The sequence below is a fragment of the Elephantulus edwardii genome, unplaced genomic scaffold (assembly GCF_000299155.1).
Source record: "Elephantulus edwardii isolate Elephantulus edwardi_28Jun2011 unplaced genomic scaffold, EleEdw1.0 scaffold00226, whole genome shotgun sequence".
Classification (NCBI taxonomy): Eukaryota; Metazoa; Chordata; class Mammalia; order Macroscelidea; family Macroscelididae; genus Elephantulus; species Elephantulus edwardii.
This window is the reverse complement of record NW_006399976.1, coordinates 1468612-1489353: the sequence shown is the minus strand read 5'-3', so window position 1 is coordinate 1489353 and position 20742 is coordinate 1468612. Positions and strand designations below refer to the sequence as shown.

Here is a 20742-nt window from a genome sequence, read left to right as displayed (position 1 = left end):
AATTTCTTCTTTTGTAATGGGTCTGTTCAGATGTTCAGTTTCGGTTTGTGTCAGTTTAGGTAGGTTGTGTTTTTCTAAGTATTTGTCCATTGTCATCTGCATATTGAAGGTTGTTGATGAGTCTTCCTCCAGTCCTGATGCCGCATTCCTCCTCATAAAGCCCAACCTCCCAGATGATCTGTTCTGCATATAGATTGAAAAGGTATGCAGACAGGACACATCCCTGACACATTCCTTTCCTGATTTTGAACCATGCAGTATTTCTTTGCTCTGTTCTGAGGACTGCTTCCTGGTCTGAGTATGTTGTTGTTAAGTGCCGTTGAGTTGTAGGTGACTCATAATGACCCTCTGAACAAAAGACCTTTCTCCAGGTTCATAGTGTTTCCAGTGGCAAGCTCTTGTGGAAGTGGATGCCACTCCTGCTTCCAAGCTTGTTTTAATCGGGGAGCTCCACCAAACACTGTCCACCCTGGGTAACCATTAACACATTTGATACATAAGTATCACAGTGTTCAGCTTCCCAGCAACCACAAGTGACCTCTGTATGGCAAGAGGACACGCCAGGGCTCTATGATCTAGAAGAATGTTTGACCAAGTCTGAGTATAGGTTCCAAAATTCACCAGTGAAAACCATATGTATCACAGTCTGATATAACGCAGAAAGAGGAGTTCCTCGAGTTGCAAGACACTTAAAATGCACGGTGGCTGTCACAATGGACTCTGGTGTACCAGTGATCAGTGGGACGGTGCAGATCTGCACAGCAGGTCATTGTGACAAACATGGGGTCACCAGAGTTAGGGGAAGACTCGATGGCACTTAACAACATGTCGATATTGTAGCTGTTGTGACATTTTAAAAATGCTTTTGGGGTCAGAGAGAACATCCCCTGGATTTCTGGTTGGGGCAGCAGGTGGGGCGGTTGCCAGCCCTCCAACCTTGTGAGCAGGGCTGCCATCTCTGTTTAGAGGAGGAAACTGAGGCAGAGCGCTGAGCTAGGATGTTCAGAGAGCAGTAGCTGGGAGCTTCTACCGTAGACCACACATGTGTAGTCCCCAGACTAAAAGAGTGTAACAAATAATGGGGGCATTGAAATGGGCTACTAGAACCTTCTGTCATCCTACCATTTATGATGGGACAATGACCTTAGCAAGGAAAAGCCTTAGATGCCGTCATGGGCCACACCCGGACTCCTGGCTATAATCCTCAAGAAGCCACACCTTTCTTTGGAGATCCTGGTGGGTTCAAACCTTAGACTGTTTGGTGGACAGTGGAGCATCTACTGACCACACTCCCAGGGCTCCTCAGAGGAAATGTGAGGGGGGATTATTCACCCTCAATTAATGCCAGGGGGGTGCCAGAGTAGACCTTGAGGGTGGACTTTCCCGTTAGTGCCCAAGCCTACCTCCCCTCACCCAGCCTGCTGGTCAGAGAGTAGGCTTGCAACCCCAGCTACCACCCTCGGCCTGGCGGGAGACAGCCACAGAGGGCACAGCAAAAGCCCTGGAAAGAATTCAACCCTGAGGGTTATTTTTAGACAGAGAAGTATCTGTTTCTGCAAAACATAGGCTCCTTGGGTCGACCAGCTGTTCTAAGGATTAACTCTCAGCAGGTTGTGTTTTTAATGGAAGCCCATCAGAGGAGAAGAGAGACTTTGGGCTTCTTACACTGGGACTTGGTACACGTGGAGATTTCAGGCAACCTTGAGGGCAGAGAGAAGATGTTCTTGAGCTTGGAACGCCAGTGAAATTGTTACTAGTTTCCATGTAGTCTATTTTGACTCCTGGTAACCCTGGGGTAGCACAGATCTTTAAGGACTTGCCTGTTAACCAGAGGTGATTGGTTCATATCCACCCAGAGGTGCTTCTGAAAGGTATTGGAAACCTTATGGAGCAGTTCTACTCTGATGAGTGTGGGTCTCTAGGAGAATGAGATTGTTGTTGTTGTTAGGTGCTCTCGAGTTGAGTACGACCCATACCAAACCTGTGAACAAGAGATCTGAACCCTGTCCTATCCTGTGCCATCGTCACACTTTCTGACACACTTGAGCCCATTGCAGCAGTCACTGTGTCAATCCACCTGGTCAAGGGTCTTCCTCTCCTTTGCCAACCCTTCACCTTTCCAAGTAGTATGTCCCTCTCTGAGGAATAGTCGCTCCTAGCAACATGCCCAGAGTATATGAGATGAAGTTTTATCATCTTTGTCTCTAAGGGGCACTCTGGCTGCACTTTTGCCAACACATACTTGTTTGTTCTTTTGACAGTCCATGGGATATCCAGCACTCTTCTCCAACACCACCGTTCAAAGGCATTCATTCTTCTATCGTCCTTATTCATTGTCCAGCTCTCAGAAGCATAGCAAGTGATCAGGAAGACCGTGGCCTGAAGCAGATGCACTTTAGTCCTCAAACTGCTCCTCAATAATGTGGAGAGGTCCCTGACTGCAGATTTTAGAGATGTCATACATCTCCTGATCTCCTGGTACCAAGGGATGAGATTAAAGGAGGACAAATTCCGTTCTAGTCTTCATTAAGAGCTAGAGAGATTAGGATTAGAGACTTCACTTGACAAAGAACAAAAGGGGAGAAGGGATAGTTTGTTGTATTTCACATGTTACTTGATGAGAATGGTGAAGAGAGAGAGAGAGAGAGAGGAATGTGTTGATAGTTTGCTTGAAAACAACTTTTCCTGGGCATGTTTTCTGGTTATAAAATGTACTTACTACATGCAAAGGAATGGAGCAGGAGAGACTTGGTCTTCTGGTAAAATACTATACAGCACTCAAAATTATTGTGATGTTTGTGTGTATAGCCTCTAGGTGGTACAAACAGTTAACAGGCTCACTAACAGCTAACTAAAAGGCTGAAAGTTTGAGTCCCCCCCAGAGGTGCCTTGGAAGAAAGGCCTGATGATCTACTCCTGAAAACCCCACCACCAGAAACCCTATGGAGCATCATTGCACTCTGACACACCTGGAGTTGCCAGCAGTCAAGGTCGATCTGATGGCACCAGTGACAGACAAGCATGGAGCTACAATATACATCAATGTGTATGAATCTCAAAAATCTTTCAAGATCAAAATCTTGACTCTTTCTTTGCCTCTTTCCTCACAGAACACTGTCCCCTGTGTGTCTCTGCGTCCTCCTCTCTTCTTACAGGAAAGCCAGTCATTAGACTTAGGCTCTGCCCAAACCAAGGCAATCTCACCTTGAACTTTACCTTAATTGTATCCACCAAAAAGGAGCCATGGCCATCAATGTGTATGAATCTTGAAATAATGTAGGGTTAAAAGCAACCTCCGTATGGGTAGACTCAACCTGACACCATTTTCAATGAAATTTAAGAACTTGCACCACTTCCTACATGAAGCCTTCCCTGATTGCCTTTGCTAGGCCCTAAGTCTCTCCTTCATGGAACCTGATGTTCAGTTGTGAAAACACTTGACTGTGACCTGTGTCAGGCTGTAGGCCTCGCTATGGCAACTACTGAACCTTCTTTTGTTCTCAACTGCATCCCCACTGCTTGCAAAGGGGTAGTGGGTACTCAGGAATACTTATGGGCTGCGTGGGAACCTTGGGTAAGCCACTTGACCTTGAAGCACCTTGGTTTCTTCCTCAATCAGACGGTCTATGAGTGTCCTGGGGCTTCCATAACAAATTACTACGATGTGGCTTAGAGCAAGAGGCCCTCACTGCTTTGGAGACCAGAAGACTGAATCTGTGGTGTCAGCAGGACCCTACGCCCCCTAGAGGTTCCGAGGGAAGATCCATCCTTACCATTTCCAGCTTCTGGTGGCTTCAGACATTCCTTGGCTGGTGGCCACATCTCTCCAGTCTCTGCCTCTTTCCTCACAGAACGCTCTCCCCTCTGTGTCCTCCTCTCTTCTTACAAGGAAGCCAGTCATTAGACTTAGGCTCTGCCCAGTCCAGGGCAGTCTCACCTTGAACGTTACCTTAATTGTATCTACTAAAAAGGAGCCATGACCATCAAGCTAGTTCGAACACACAGCAACACTCTAAGACAGGGTAGATCTGTCCCATGGGGTTTCTAAGGCTGTGATCTTTGTGGACGCAGCCGGCTCTGCCTTTCTTCTGCAGAAAAGCTGGTAGGTTCTCACCACTGTGAGGTCAGCCTTAAACACCCCCTGCCCCTGGCTTCTTAATTAGGACTCCAAAGATCTTCATTCCAAATGGGTCACATTCTGAGGTTCTTGGTAGACATGAATGATAGGGTGGTATTAATAAGTTCAGAATTCTCTATATAGGTATCAATTATAAAACTATAGTTTTCTCCAGCCTGCGGGACTGGTTACTTGACCTTGGAGTTCTTAGTGCCCTTTCTTTGATCTGTTTATCAGAAGAGGAGGTGTATCTCCTAGATTAGCTGTTATTGAAGCTGTTTTCCCCAATCATCTGTAAATTGTAACTTAATCTGCCTGTTTGCCTAGAAAGGGAATGTCTAGGGGTGAATGCTTTTCTTTCAGATATAGAAATTCTTTGATTTTACTAACAAAGTTATTGTTAAGTAAATTGTTGTCTCACCTTCCTATAAAAGCCCATGAGCATTCCCAGATGGGAGGCAGTCTTGGAGGTGACTGTCTCCCATATCTGTGTAATAAAGTGGTTATGGATATTGCAATCGGTTTGTCTTATGGGCGGTTGACTACAGAAAGAACCCCTTGTGTTCAGTAACATGAATTCTAGGGGGCACATGACTAGTGTGAACTGTTCAATACCTGGTTCCTGACTGTGGTGACAACTACTTGGATCTTCTGTGCTTGTGATTAAACCCCAGACCTGGTGCCCCCGCGTTGCATCTTTCAGGATGGACTGCCCGCTGCTCACTCAGCAAGGCTCCTCTGTTGAATGTTGCCACCTTGAGTTTGCAGTGATCCAACTCGACCCAAACTTGCTACTGTTAATTCCAACTCAGGATGACCCTCCGGTGGGTCTCTGAAGCTGTGAATGACAGTGGGAGGCGGAATGGCTGGTGAGTTCAAACCGCTGGTCTTTTAGTTGACAGCAGGCAATGCACTCCATCAGGGATCTCTGGTGGCCAAGTGGTAAGAAGCTGTGCTGCAATCACAAAGGCACACAGTTCAAATCTACCAGCCGTTTTGAGGGAGAAGTTTGGACAATATCCTCCTGTGCGACTTATGCCTCTGAAAACCCTCTGGAGGGCAAGCTCTGGGTCAGTTCTGACTCAGCAGCACACTACCAGGCACACCACCACCACCGCATTACGTCACCAGAGCCCCTTGCAGTCGTCCTTTTAAGCAGTGCTGATGGGCTTCTTTAAAAGGGAACGCTGGTGGCCTGGTCTGTAGAGAGTTGTGTTATTAACAGAAAGGCTGTGCCTCTCTGGTGGGAGAAGGACAGGCACCCTCCTTCTGTGCAGTTTATAGTCTCGGGAACCCAAGAGACTGTCAGCTATCAGACAACAGTGAGAGAAAATGTATCTGTTGCAGACTGAGGGTATTTTTATAATTATTAAGAATGAGATAGAACAGAGTGAATAAAGACAAAGGGGCCCATTCCAGCTTCCCTGTATCTTTATTGACAGTTATCAGGAAGTAAATCACAAAGAGAATTCAATGCAAATGAAGCCAAGCTCTTTCTATTGAAAACCTTTTGCTTGACTCAGGAGGGAGGGGTCAGCAAATACACTGGAAGAATCCACTAAACCCTTAAGGATTGCCTTAGTGCCTCAGAGTCAACTCTGGCCTCCCCTACATCCTGAAATAGCATTCGGTTTGTTACAAAGTCTTAATATTGGCTTCTCATAGGTATCCTTAGCAACTCAGTGGATTGACGCAGTGCCTGGAGCAATGGATTTCAACACAGTAGAGATTATGAGGGTGGTTCAGGTGCAGGAAGGATTTCCTTCTTACTGCCTAGCAAACAAATTCTGTGCTATTTTGGCCAAGTAGGGAATGAACAATTGTGCCCCACTCAAAGATGGCAACCTACCAAGCTGTTCTGAGTATGTATCATCCTGCCAAGAATGTTCTCTAAAAGTCCTTCACAGTCCTTCCTCCTGAAAGTTTCAGGAGGAGACTCTGGAGAGCAAAGTGATGCTGTAGGCTGCCATCTTTGGTGGGCCACAGATGTTTGTTTCCTACTCGATCAAAATACCAGGGCGGCAGATTCGATTGCTATTGATGATCCTTGTTTACAGTGGCAGCTACTGAATGGATTTGAAGCCCAGTTTGTGTCCCCATCATTCCACTGTCTGCCTTTATCTTTATATGGTCTTCTCTCTGTGGGTGTCTCTCTCTGTCTCTCTGTCTTCTCTCCTCTTTCATAAGACACTAGTCACATCAGGTCCTACCCTAGTCCACTATGACTTCAATAACTTCATTGCTAACATCTGCAAACAAAATCTCCAATTTCTGCAGGCAAGGTTATGCTCAGAGACCAGAGGTAGGACTTTGCTGTGTTTTCTGGAGAGGGGTCATAGTTCAGGATATAACAGGGAGCAAGGAGAACTGAGCTCATCTAGCATTTCTTTTACTTGCTGTGTGGCCTTGGACCACACACGCAACCCCTCTGAGCCTCGGCTCTCTGTTTGGAAAGGGTGAGACTGCTCAGCATGGGCACAGGCCCTGATGTCAGACTGACCTGTGGAGGCAGGGGAGGAAAGTGTGTCCAGCACCCTGATGGCTGATGATTGGGGACCCCTCTTGTGTTCCCCAGGATCGGTCGAGCTCTCCCGGCGCCACCCCATCGCGTCCTGGCTCTGTGCCATGCTGCACTGCTTCGGGAGCTACATCCTGGCTGACCTCCTGCTCGGGGAGCCCATCATCGACTACTTCAGCAACAACTCCAGTGTCCTGCTGGCATCAGCAGTGTGGTGAGTGGCCACGGTGGGGACAGGGAGAGCAGGGCTGGCGGGGAGTAGAGGGTGTCACACGTGCCAGGTGTCCCAGAAGCATGAGGAACTGGGATCCAGCACACCAACCATGGGTCACCCTGCCCAAGTTCTGTCCCATGTCCTTGCATACGATGGAGAATGTTCTGGACAATCTCCAACAGATCTGTGAGGTAGGAGAGGGCTGCAGCATGAGACAGAGGAGTCAGGACAGCCATGAAGGGTTTTGCTCATGTGTGTTCTCAGGGTATATATGCATTTAGGAGTCCTGATAGCACAAGCAGTCAACTCTGTTCTTTTAGTTAGCTCAGCTATTACCCAGAAGACTGGTGGTTCAAATCCACCTAGTACCACCGTGGAAAAAGGCCTGGCGATCTGCTTCCATAAAGATTATTGTTGTTGTTGTTCTGTGTACTGTAGAGTCAGAACTGACCCCTAGCTGACCCTCTGGAGGGTTTTCAGAGGCAGTAAATCATACTGGAGACGATTGCCCATCCATTTCCCGTAAAGTAGCGGCTGGCCTCAAACTGCGTGCCTTTGGGATTACAGTGCAATTTCTTTTTTTTTTTTAAATATTTTATTTTATTGTTTGTGTGTGTGTGTGTGTACCATCAAATCAGATCTGATTGGTAGAGGAGGAAATTGTTCCTCCTTCTTCAGCAGAGCATCTGGTGGATTTGAACCATGCACCTCTGGGATTGCAGTGCAGCTTCTTGCCACTAGGCCACCAGAGCTCGCCAACAGTGCAATTTCTTGCCACTAGGCCACCAGAGACTGTTTTGCGCTGTCACATGGGCTCTCTATGAGGCAGAGTGAACTCGGTAGCACCTAAGAGTAGCATAGACTCTAGATGCAAGTTGTGGTTCTGCTGTTCCCTCAGACTGATCTGGGTTTCTATGTACCTGTCACGGTATATGCATTTCGGCTCTGTAAGGGTGAGTCTAGTGCTTAAAGGTGGGGTTTTTCATGCAAGATCCCTGGGTGGTACAAAAGGCTTGTGCTCAGCTGCTAACTTAAAGATTGACAGTGTAAACCCATCCTGAGGAGCCAAGGAGTAAAGGCCTGGTGATCTGCTTCTGTACTGATTATAAACGAGAAAACCCCGTGGAGCCCGTCTAACATACCACAGCGGGACTGCCGTGAGTTGAAATCAACTCACAGCAATTAACAGCAGCAACAACAGGTTTGTTATACTCAATGGGTCCCAACGACAGGAAGGCCTAATATGCCGTAAGGTGGGGCTGCACCTGGGGATAAGGTGACAACAAGCTGGAATTGTAGGTGATGCTTGTTTGGTGAGCAGAGTGGGGTTAGCTAGGTCACAGGGACTTCTTGGGGAGTGGGTGCACCAGATAATTCCACAGGGTCCAGGGCTGGCCCTGGCTTTCAGTACCTGGTTTCAGGTTGATTGGAGCAGGGATGTGAGAGCCCAATAAGGGGAGTTTTTGTAGGGGAGTGGGCTTAATCAGCCTCTCACGAAAGGGTCTGTGGGTGGTGCAAATAGTTGCTAACTAAGAATTCATAGTTCAGGTCCCTCCAACTGTGCCACCAAAGAAAGATCTGGCAACCTACTTCCATAAAGATAGTTTTTATTAGTGGTCATCAAGTCAGTGCTGACTCCTGATGACCTAGTGTAAGCACTGATCCATTGGATTTTTTAAAATTTATTATTAATTTCAGTAAAAATTTACAGAGACTTTGGATTTCCATTCATTCATTGTTGCACTTTTCTCCCCTCCCAACCCTTCCCCCTAGTACACTACCCTCTTGGAAAAGTAAAAGAAAAATTCTTTCATTGTTTTACAATCCCTCCCCCCAAGTCCACTCCACCATGTAGCCTTTGCTCTGGACTCCTGTCATGACAAAAATACCTAATCACATGTCCCTTTTAAACAGTTTTCTCCCTCATCTGTTTCAATGCATTATACATTATTGAACCCATCTTTCTCAGTCTCCCCCCAACCCCAAGGTCAGTCCTGTTATAGAACAGTGGCACCATGCAGTACTTGTCCTTTTGTGACTGAGATACTTCACTCAGCATAATGTCCTCCAGGGTCACCCATTTTGAATAATATTGCATGAGTTCCTTGTTTTTCAATGCAGCATAGTATTCCATTGTGTGAATATACCAGAGCTTCTCTATCCATTCGTTTGTTGATGGGCCCTTAGGTTGTTTCCATCTTCTTGTTATTGTGAACAAAGCCGCAATAAACATGGGTGTGCGTATATCTGCTTGGATGCCAGTTATGGTCTCCTTGGGGTATATTCCCAGTAGTGGAATTGCTGGGTCAAATGGTATGTCTGTTTGTAACTTTTTGAGAAAGCTCCATGCCGCCTTCCACAGTGGTTGCACCGATCCATTGGATTTTTAAGGCAGTGACCTTTTAGTGACCTAGGCCTGTCTTCTGAGGCAATGCTGGGTGGGTTCAGACAGCCAATCTTCCAGCTAGTAGCTAACTGCTTAACCTTTTGTGCCAGCCAGAGATTGTTCCATAAAGACTAGAAACCCAAACCCAATTGTCAACTCATAGTGATCAGCTTTCCAAGTCTCCCTGGGAGGAGACTGCCACCTTTTCCCCACAGTGTCTAATGGATTTGAACCACTGACTTCAGGTAGCAGTGTGAGATGTTATATAGTACACTCCCATGGCTTCTTTTGCAAAGATTACAGTCAGGAAAAGCCCGTGGAGCGATTCTCCTCTGCAAGACTAGCCTCCAGCCAGGGCCTTAAAACTGTGTCCACCCAGCTTTTAAGGAAAATGGAATTGTGGGCACAGCCTCTCCTCCCAGGGCTCCTTCCGCTCCCCAGCATGGCATTCTCTCCCCAAAGGTACTTGATCTTCTTCTGCCCCCTGGACCTCTTCTACAAGTGCGTCTGCTTCCTGCCCGTGAAGCTCATCTTCGTGGCCATGAAGGAGGTGGTGAGGGTCCGCAAGATTGCGGTGGGCATCCACCACGCACACCATCACTACCACCATGGCTGGTTTGTCATGATCGCCACCGGCTGGGTCAAAGGTATGTAAAATGGCAGCAGTGAAAATTCCCATTGGGGACCCTTACCCCAGTGATACAGCAGGCCCCCCATCAGCACTGTCATTACTCCAGGCTGGGAGATTCCCCATCACCATCCACGTCTCCTCATTAGCCAATGACATTGGGATACATGGGAAGAAGCTTCCAGAAATGTAATCACCACAGATAAATAGAACAATAGTGACCATAACAATAGCTGAGGTCTCCAGGGCAGGGTTTTTTAGCTACAGAAATGCTAGTATTTCGGCCTGTTTTCACTACCTAATTGAAAGTTTGGTATGGGAATCCAGTCAGTGGTCTCACGGAAGAAAAGTCTGGCAATCTATTTCCATAAGAGTTCCAGCCAAGAAAACCCCACAGAGCTCTGCTCTGACATGCATGGGGTCACAATGAGGCAGAATCTGCTTCCTGGTGACTGGCTAGGTCCCTGAGTAGTACTAATGGTTTGCACACAGCTGTTAACCAAGCTCTGGTGGCATAGTGCTAAGAAACTGTGCTACCAACCTGAGAGCATGTAGTTCAAATCCACTAGTTGCTCCATGGAACAGAGATGGGCAGTCAACTCCTGTGTGATTTACTACCTTTGAAAACCTGCCGGAGGGCCAGCTGTGAGTCAGTCTCGACTTCATGCTGTACTGCATTAACCTAGAAGGGAGCTCTGGGGGCTTAGTGGCAAGGAATTGCACTGGCAATACAAAGGTACATGGTTTGAATCCACCAGGTGCTCCATGGGAGAAAGATGGGCAGTGTCCACCTCATGTGATTTGCTGCCTCTGAAAACCTGCTGGAGGGTCAGCTATGGCTTGGTTCCAACTTGACTGCAAACAACAATATTAATCTAAAGACCGGTGATTTGACTCACCCAGCAGGGCCGTCGAAGAAAGGCCTGGCAACTGCTTCTGACAGGGCACAGGCTGGAAAGCCCTATGCAGCATCATTCTCTCTTCACACAAAGGGTCATCAGGAGTCAGGCTTGACTCAACAGCAACTGGTTAGGTCCCTGGGTGGCAAAGTGCCTTTGGTTTGACTATTAACCTAACGATTGGTGGTTCGAACCCATCCAGTGGTACCATGAGAAAAAGCCCTGACATTCTGCTGTTAAGAAGACTACAGCCAGCAAAGCCCCATGCAGCTCAGTTCTAGACTGTGGAACAGGGGGCTGCATCCATTCAACAGCCAAAAGTTTTGGTTTGGACTCGGTCTTGGATACCCGGGGTGCTGTGACCACAATACCAAACAAAACTAACAAGCAAGCTGACTTTAAAGAAAAGGGGTTTATTGTCTCATAGTTTTGGAGGCTGAAAGTCCAACTCCACAGATTAACATGAGAAAGTTGTTAGGTGCCATCAAGTCTCCTGTGACTCATAGTGACCCTGTGTACAACAGCTCTGAACCCTGCCCTGTCCTGAACCTGTCTCACTGATTCTGACACACTTGCCCCCATTGCCCCGATTACTGTATCAACCCATCTCATCTGGGGTCTTCCTCTCCTGCATAGTCCCTCCACCCTTCCAAGCATGATGTCCTTTTCTATAGACAGGTCCTTTCTGGCCACGTGCCCAAAGTATGTGAGATAGAGTTTCAAAATCCTTACCTCCAAGGAGAAACTTGGTTTCACTCTCTCCAAGACAGACCTATTTATTCTCCTTGTGGTCTATGGTATGTTCAAGATGCTCCTCTAGCATCACAACTCAAAGGCCTCGATTCTTCTGTCATCCTTAGCCATCGTCTGGCTCTCTGATGCATATAGCAAGTAATTGTAAAGACCATGGCCTGGGTCAGACGCACCTATGTCTCTAGACTGACATCACTGTTTTTAGCACTTTGGCGAGGTCCTTGGGTAACATCTATCTCCACCCAGCCGTGTGTGTGTGTATGTGTGTGTGTGTGTGTGTGTGTGTGTGTGAGCACTTTGGCGAGGTCCTTGGGTAACATCTATCTCCACCCAGCCCAGAGTGTGTGTGTGTGTGTGTGTGTGTGTGTGTGTGTGTGTGTGTGTGTGTGTATGGCATGTGCTGTTCTTCCCATAAAATACTATTCAGAAGTGGTTCCTTTTAGGATCAAACCCACACTGAGAGGACCTTATTAATGTCCCAAAGTCTTGTTCCTAATGGGAACCACACCTTCAACTATGCTGTTGTGAGTTACCATCAAGTCAGCCATCTGTGTCAGAGGAGAACTGCTCCTTAAAGTTTCACATTCACAGGCTGTGACCTTCCAGAAACGGGTTGCCTGGCCTTTATCCCAAGGCATCTTTAGTTGGGTCTGAGTCATCAAACCTTGGACCGTTTGCATCACTCTGACCCACACTTAAAGGGTTAGGATCTCTCAGATATTTATAAACAAACAAACAAACTCATTCCTCTAGAGTCCGTTCCAGTTCACAACAACCCTACAGACACAGTAGGCCTTCCCCATCAGGGTTCCCTGGGCCATAGACCTCTGTGGAAGCAGATTTCCACATCTTTTACCCAAGGAGCAGCTCGTGGATTTGAACTGTTGACCTGTCAGCTGAGCCCAGCACTGTTCCGTCACAGCTCCTACCCATATCTTGAGGGGACACAATTCAGTCCAGACACCCCTTCATGCTGATTCTGCTCTGAATATGCCATAAGACCCTCTGAGCCTCAGTTTCCCCACCAACACCTGGTGACCTCACACACCCAGGCTGCACATCCCTGAGGGAAAGCCCTGGGAGTGGAAGGTTGTTCCTTGGGAACCCCCAGTTTGGTGGCTTCTTCATATGTCCCCTGCCTGTAGGCTCTGGAGTCGCTCTCATGTCCAATGTTGAGCAGCTGTTCCGAGGTGTCTGGAAGCCAGAGGCCAACGAGATCCTGCACATGTCCTTGTGAGTAGACACACCCACATGCCTGTGTTTGGGGCACCTTGAGCTTGACCTTGAGCTTCAGTTTAAGAAAGGCAAGGCTGGGGGAACCTGGAGCAGGGCCCTGGCCCCAGGGCAGGGATGGGCAGGGCTATGAGGGGAGATGGCACCAGACTGGCGTTTTTGAAGCAAAAGCAGGACATTCTGCAGGCAAGGAGCCGTGAGACCTCAAGTCAGAAAAGGGAAGAAAGAGACCCAGCTCATGGGGGCGAGGGTGGGAGGGTGGGGTGCAGAGAGTGTGACTGGGTGGGGAGCAAGAGTGTGGAGTGAGCATGGAGTGAGGTGGTGGGAGCATGGGACTGTGGGGTTGGGAGTGTGGATGGGAGTTTGGAGTCTGCCTAGAACATAGTGGGGTGTGGGAGAGGGAGCTAAGGTGAGGAACAGTGAGCAGGCCAAGTGCCACATCCAGGACCCAAGCCAGGAGACCCCCCATGACATTTTCTCACCATCATCGAGCCGCTCCCAACCCATCGTGACCCTCCATGGGGGGTTTCTGAGGCTGTAAATAGCAATGGGAGGAGAAAACGCACCTTTCCCCCCATGGAGCCTGTGATGTGTTCACAGAGCCGGAGTCACGCAGCCTTCCTGTAAGCAGCGCGACTCAGTCCAGGCTGTGCCGCCGGAGCGCACATGTTTCTGAAAGACATTTTGGATCTGGGCTGCTTGTGTTTTCCCCAATGCTCAGTTTTCCTCAATGAAATGAAGAGATAGCATTAAAGCATGACAGAGTTAAGGGGCTCACCCTATACCAGGGCGTAGGCTCCTGGCTCACAATGAAGAAAGCAAGAGGAATCTCATTTCCTCCCTGTGACAGATCTGCCTGCCCTCAGCCCCAAGGTGAGGACACGGACCCAGAGTGGTTATGTCACTTGCTAGAAAGTGGGCAGAAGGTTTTCCTCTCGGGCTATTTCTGCCTCGCTGGTGGGGCTAGAGGGTCAGTGGACCAGGCACGTGAAACACTGGGCTCATGTAGTGCCAGCAAGGGCTGTGCAACCTCCAGCTACACTGTCATCGAGAAGGAGGTGCTGTGGGAGAGGCACACATCGAGAGGCCAGGGACCCAGGTCTGTGTTCTATGACAAGAGGAAATGTTGTAAACGTGGTCTTTGAGGAAGGAAGGGGACGTGAAGGAAAACACTGAGTGTTGTCAACACACCGCCTGCGGACAGCACTGTTTCGGGGCCCCAAAGATCACCCATTACATGTGGACTTTACACATGGACCTCACCTGACCGTCTGCACAGGAATCAGATTGACTGTATCTGTGGAAAGAATTGTTGAAGCTCAGTATCAGTAGTCAGACCCAGGCCAGATGCTGCCTGTGGATCAGACTGTCAATGACTCACATGCAAGTTCAAATTGAAGCTGAGGAGATGAAAACAAATCCAAAAGAAGCAAAATATGATCTTGAATCTACTCCACCCGAAATTTTAAAAAATCATATTAAGAACGGAGTTGAGGCATTGATCGCCTGTGACTGAAGACTAGAAGGGCTGTGGAATGAAACCAAGGATTTCCATGGAGAGAGCAAAAGGTCATTACTGAGACACAGGAGAAAGAGAAAGCCAAACTGGGTGTCAGAAGAAACTATGAAAACTGCATTAGGACATCAAGGAGCCAAAACAAAAGGAAGGGATACTAATGTGAAAGAACTGAACAGAAGATTTCAAAGGGCAGCTTGAGAAGACAAAGCAAAGTATGATAACAAAATGTACAAAGAGCTGGAGCCAGAGAATAAAAAGGGAAGAACTCACTTAACATATCTCAAGCTGAAAGAACTGAAAAACAAACCTGAGTCTCTAGCCTGCTGTCAGAGACCTCTCCAAAGTACTGGAGGGCAATGATATCAGTCTGGAGACTAAGGTGCACCTGAGCCAGTCTTTGCAATTACTTGCTATGCATCAGAAAGCTGGACAATGACTAGGGATGATAGAAGGAGAATTGATCCTTTGAGCTGTGGTGCTGGAGAAGAGTGTTGAATATACCATGGATGGCTAGCAGAATAAACAGGATCATCCTGGAGAGGGTGAAACCAGGCTGCCCTTGAAGGCAAGGATTCTGAAGCTTTGTCTGACATAATTTGGACATGTTGCAAGGCAGGACTAATCCTTTGAGAAGGACGTTATGCTTGTGAAGGTGGAGGGACAGTGCAAGAGAGGAAGACCGTCAATGAGATGGATTGATTCAGTGACTGGGGTAACGGGGGTAGGTATGTCAGAGACAATAAGATTGGTACAAGATAGAGCAGGGTTTAGGGCTGTTGTATATAGGGTTGCTATGAGTTGCAGGTGACTCAATGACACATAACAACAACAACAACAACAGTTTCAATATTGAGAGATGCCATGGCCCAAATCTTGAATGAGCCAAGAAGCATCCGAAGAAGTTGGAGAGGTGCAACAGTTCTTAAACTTACTACATACCTAGGGAGGGACTAATCAGTCGCATAAGGGCAAATACTGCCTAAGACCATTATTGTAAAAATAGAGGTAACTAGTAAAACAAGTATGGGGACCCAAAGGGGGAAGAGGTGGAAGCAGAGGGGTGAAACCACAGAGCACAGTTTGGTGGGTGAGGGAAATGGGTAGAATCTGGCAGGACCTGAAAAGACAGGGTAATGTTGGGCAAGGTCCAATGTTGGTTAATTTTATAAAATATAATGCATGGGAATGATTGTATGAAACACAATGTGAATGAAGAATAGTGTGAAACACAGTATTTATGAATTTTGTAAGCAAATAAATATAACATTTTAAAATTTTTTTAAGAGAGAAGATGGAATACACAGAATCACTATACCATAAAAAATTAGTTAACTGACACTGAAAATTTTCACGAAGCAAAGCACCATATGAAAAAGAGCCAGGGAGCTCTGGTGGCCTAGTGGCAAGAAGCTGCACTGCAATCCTAGAGGTACACGGTTCAAATCCACCAGGTACTCTACTGGAGAAGGAGGGGCAATCTCCTCCTGTACCAGTCAGATTCTATTTGACAGTACACTCATCATCATCATCATCATCATCAAAAGTGCCAAAGATAATGAAGGGTGAAATTCAAGCTGCACTGAAGGCATTGGCAAAAAATAAGGCCCCAGGAATCAATGAAATACCAGTTGACATGTTTCAACAAATGGCTGTAGCCCTGGATATGCTCACTAACCTATGATAAAAATTTTGGAAGACAGCTTACCTGGCCAACTGATTGGAAGAGATCCACATTTGTTCAGATTCCCAAGGAAAAAATTATCCAACTGAATATGGAAATTAAAAAAAATATCATTAATATCACATACAAGGAAAATATTGCTGAAGATCATCCAAAAATTACTGGAACATTACATTGACAGGGAACTGCCAGAACTTCAAGATGGATTTAGAAGAGGCCGTTGTTTATGTCAAATAGATCCTGGCTGAAAGCAGTGGATATCAGATGTCTGCCTGTGTTTTATTGACTATACAAAGACATTTGACTGTGTAGAGCACAACAAACTATGGCTAACATTGAGAAGAATGGTAATCCCAGAACACTTTATTATACTCATACAAAATCTATATCCAGACCAAGAAGCTGTTGTCCAAATGGTTGAAAATGAGGAAGGGTGTACATCAGTATCTGTTCTCTATACCTGCTCAATCTTTATGGTGACACTCTGTGAAGAAGAATGTGGCATCAGGATCAGAGGAAGACTCCTCAACAATCTGCACTGTGCAAATGACATAACTTTGCTTGGTAAAAGCAAAGAGGCCTGAAGCTCTTGTTGCAGAAAATAAAAGAATACAGCTTTCAGTATGGATTGCATCTCAACATCAAGAAGACAAAGATCTTTACCACTGAGCCAGTTGGCAACATCATAATAGGTAGTGAAAGGATTGAAACAGTTAATGATTTCATATTGCTTGCTTGGATCCACAATCAACATCTTTGGTACCAGCAATCAAGGGATAAGGAGACATACTGCTTTGGGCAAGTCTGCTGTCAGGAATGGCTCCAGAATGCTGAAGAGCAATGATGTCAGTTTGAAGACTGAGGTGAATCTGATTCAGGCTGTGGTCTTTTCAGTTGTTTGCTATGCATGTGAGAGCGGGATTATGAATAAGGATGACAGAAGAAGAATGGGATGCCTTTGAGTTGTGGTGTTGGAGAAGAGCGCTGAATGTCCTATGTTGTTGTTGTTGTTGTGTACTGTAGAGTCGGAGCTGACTCATAGCTGACCCTCTGGTGGGTTTTCAGAGGCAGGTAATAGCATGGGAGGAGATTGCCCATTCTTCTCTCACGAAGCAGCTGGTGGCCTCGACCTGGTCACCTTCTAATTGCAGCTCAGCTTCTTGCCACTAGGTCACCAGAGCTCTCAGATATCCTATAGACTGACAAAAGAATGAACTGGTGTATGTCTTGGAAAAGGTGCAGTCAGAGTCTCCTTGGAGGCAAGGATGGCAAAGCTTCATCTCTCATACTTAGGGCATGTTGCAAGGAGAGGCTGTTCCTTGGAAAAGGCTATCATGCTTGGAAAGGTGGAGGGTCAGAGAGAGAGAGAGGAAGACCCCCAATGAGATGGATTGACAGGGTGACTGCAGCAAGGGGCTCAGGTGTATCAGAGATGGTGGGTGAGGACGGCACAGGGTAGGATGGGGTGCAGATCTATTGACTTGAGGGAACCTAAAAACAACAACAACAACAAGACAACCCTGATGTCAGAAGACTCAGAAGAAGGATGCTCAGTATTCAGAAAAGCCATGACATCAAGTTCCAGCTTGTTACATCAGGAGGACACAAACTAGAATGGGCGAGTGGGAGAAGTGTGGGGCACAGGGTCCAGGAGTGAGAGCGTGAGTGCCTGGTGTCCTCTCTGCATGAGGTCGTGGATGGTGCTTACTTCTCCCAGTGCCCGTGTGTGATGACATCACACTTGGGGTCCTGCCCACCAGGCGTGCTGCCACGAGTCCTTGTGTCCAGGCTGCTTCCTGGGGTCGGTCACATGAGCACGGCTAGCCTCAGTTTCCAGCTCCTCTAGGGGTTGGACTGATATCGTGGTGGCCCAGGGACCCCACCATGAGTCCCACTGTTGGCATGGACAGTGTGGAGTGGCCCCAGGTCCCAGCAAACAAAGAAATCCTGATCAGACAGGACATTGATTCCAAGGACGTGGGGACCACTTTCTGGAATTCAGTGGCAAAGGCCAGGCTTCTCCTTGGTACGGTTAGCCCTTTCTGGGGCTCTGCTGACGTACTTCGTGGTGTCCAGTGAGTTGTGCTGTTCACCTAAAGGCCGAGCACCTCTGACAGTTGGAATCCAGTCTCCTCCCGTTACAATCTACAGCTCAAGACATTAGATGGAGGAACTGAATTGGGAGCATGAGCTGAGATGAGTTGAGCCGCCACCTCTTCCAAGCCACCAGTGTGTTCCCACCTCCCAGTCAGGAGAAGCCAGGGTGGGAGTGGGGAGGGCTCCTCTGGACCAGGGACTCCCCCAGCCCCTGCAGAGCTTTGATCAACCATGCCTTCCCCTCCAGCCCCACCAAAGCCAGCCTGTACGGAGCCGTGCTCTTCACCCTCCAGCAGACACGCTGGCTCCCCATCTCCAAAGCCAGCCTCATCTTCATCTTCACCATGTTCATGGTGTCTTGCAAGGTAGGTCTCCTCCCCCGGGGGCAGGGCTAGGAGAGGGGCTCACGATGGTCACTTCCGGTCAAGGGTGGACAAGGAGGTGCAGGTTTTTTCCTGTGGATGGTGCTGGTGGGTCTGAGACAAGCAGGTGGGGATAGACTAGGGAAGGGAGCAGCGCTCCAAGAGAGGGCCCTGCCTTGGGAGTGCCAGGTGTATGCGAGAGACTGGAGGAGTTGGAGCCTTGGGTCTCAGCGGGCAGAAGAAATGCAAAGGGAGTCGGAAAATGCCCCAATAGACCAGGGATGGTTCTGGTCCATGCTTGGCCTTGAACTTGATCCTCACTGCATATCTGAACCCCAATCCAGCTTGAGATGAACGGCTCCAGAGCAGAGTATGTCCCCCTGATGTAAACTGATTTCAGGGGAAGAAGGGAACAGAGTCTAAATCCTGTTGTACCCTTTGTGCTGTGCAACCCTAGACCATATCCTGAACTTCTCTGAGCCCAGTGGAAACCAATTGGGAGGAAGGAGAAAGGAGGGAGGAAGGGGAGTGACAGGTGTCCTGATCCTGGCTTTAGCATCAGAAATCCAGGAACCCAGGGCTCCTGCCTCCTGGGGCATGCAGCTGGAGTTCTGGTCAGGCCACCTCTGCTCCTTGACTCTGCTGACCTCTGTCCTCTCTTCTGCCCCCTTTAGGTGTTCCTGACAGCCACCCACTCCCACGGCTCCCCCTTTGACGTCCTGGAGGGCTACATCTGTCCTGTGCTGTTTGGGGCAGCCTCAGGGGGTGACCATCACCATGATAACCACGGAGGCCATGGAGGGGGACACGGGGGTGCCCATGGTGGCAGCCCAAGTGCCCTGCACTCACCCCTGCCCTCTAAGTCCAAGGAGGAGCTGAGTGAGGGCTCCAGGAAGAAGAAGGCCAAGAAAGCAGATTAGGGGGCATCCCGGGGGCCATGGGCACCAAGGAGGGGAAGCTCAGACCCCACTCACCCACTCTGGACCCTGACTCCGTGTCTGCAAACTGGGGCCATCCACTTACTATCTACGGCTGAATAAGATACAAATGTATAGAAATGGGATACCCCTCTCTCTGCCAGGCTCCCTGCAAAGCCCTAGCTTTCAGGGGGCCACACAGAACTCAGCAGCAGCTCCACCCAAAAAGCTGCTGCCATTTTCATCGTTCTACTTCCCCTTCCTTGAAGTTCTATCTTGACTCAATTTTCAGGGAGTCCTCTATTTGATGGACATTTCCCAAGTCCCCTCAGTGTCCCGGCCCTGCCAGCAGCATGGAGGCCTTGGCACAATTTTGGTGTCTCTTGCCTGGGCTCCACCGGGCCCAGATGATTTCTTTCACTGTGTCCAGAAAGTCCCAGCCGTCGTCGCTGGGCATCCCCAGGGGAGCTGACACCCTCTCTGAACCTCCTGCTGCTCCTCTGTGCAGAGGCTCCCACCCACTCTGTCCAGAGGGGCTGCTGATTGGCTGTGAAAATGCTCCTTCAGCTCATAGATGAGGCCAGTCAGGAAGGATTGTTAATCATGATTGAAAACAGCTTTGCATGATCGTTTGCATTAGGGACTGGAGAGCCCGCCAGCAACTCAATTAGAAGACACATCTAAACAGGGCTCGAGAGTGTGGAGCATGGGACAGCTCTTTCTGACTCTTGGTTGCTCTTGGTCCCAACAAGTGCTGCGGGCGGGGCTGGTGGTCTAAGGCCAGGGTCAGGCCTCCCTCATGCTGGCTGTCATCACTGTTGGTCTGTTAGTCACTCAGCAAACATCCTGATACCTGCTCCATGCCAAGCCTTGTGCTGCTGGGTGGGCCAGGATTTTACTTAGGCTGAGCAAGAGGGTGGTCCTTGGCTTCCTGGAGATGGAGTTGGGCACTCCAGTCTCAGGTGGGCGGTGGGCTTAGGGCTATAAATGGGTGCTCAGGGCCTCTGCCAGAAGCTGGGGTGCAGCCTGGGAATTAGCACAGGGTTGGGGGTTGGCCAAAGCTTGGTGGTGATGCTGGGGGTCATCCATCTGTTGGGAAAGTGCCTTCTTCTGGGTGATGGCCCAGCAGCTGCGTGGGTTCTGCTGCTGTCACGCTCCCAGGTTCACCCCCTTGCATGGCCGTGAGGGGCAGCAAATAAACCCGCTGTGAATGAAGCCTGGTGCTGGTCTGATTTGTTTTTCCACTAGAAGGTCATGGGCAGGTCTGTATCCCAGGTACTCAGCTTCCACCGAGGTGATCCTCAAGGTAGCAGCCTTGGATTATGGGGGCAGATGGTCCCAGGGGGAGAAGGCTGGGGAGAGGTTGGGATCAGGTGGACCTGAATTCAAATCTTGGGGTCTTAGGGCAAGATCAGATC

General features: G+C 48.4%; 1 protein-coding gene across 1 annotated transcript in view; it reads left to right on the top strand.

The window, feature by feature from the left end:
* TMEM38A (transmembrane protein 38A) overlaps positions 1-19374 on the top strand; it is a 46345-nt gene extending 26971 nt beyond the window's left edge. Inside the window, exons 2-6 of the mRNA XM_006898275.1 lie at positions 6693-6849; positions 9698-9882; positions 12661-12748; positions 18293-18410; positions 19082-19374. Coding sequence (XP_006898337.1) covers positions 6693-6849; positions 9698-9882; positions 12661-12748; positions 18293-18410; positions 19082-19327 — 794 coding nt within the window. The 3' untranslated portion in view covers positions 19328-19374. The remainder of the gene's footprint in view (positions 1-6692; positions 6850-9697; positions 9883-12660; positions 12749-18292; positions 18411-19081) is intronic.
* The last annotated feature ends 1368 nt before the right edge of the window (positions 19375-20742 follow it).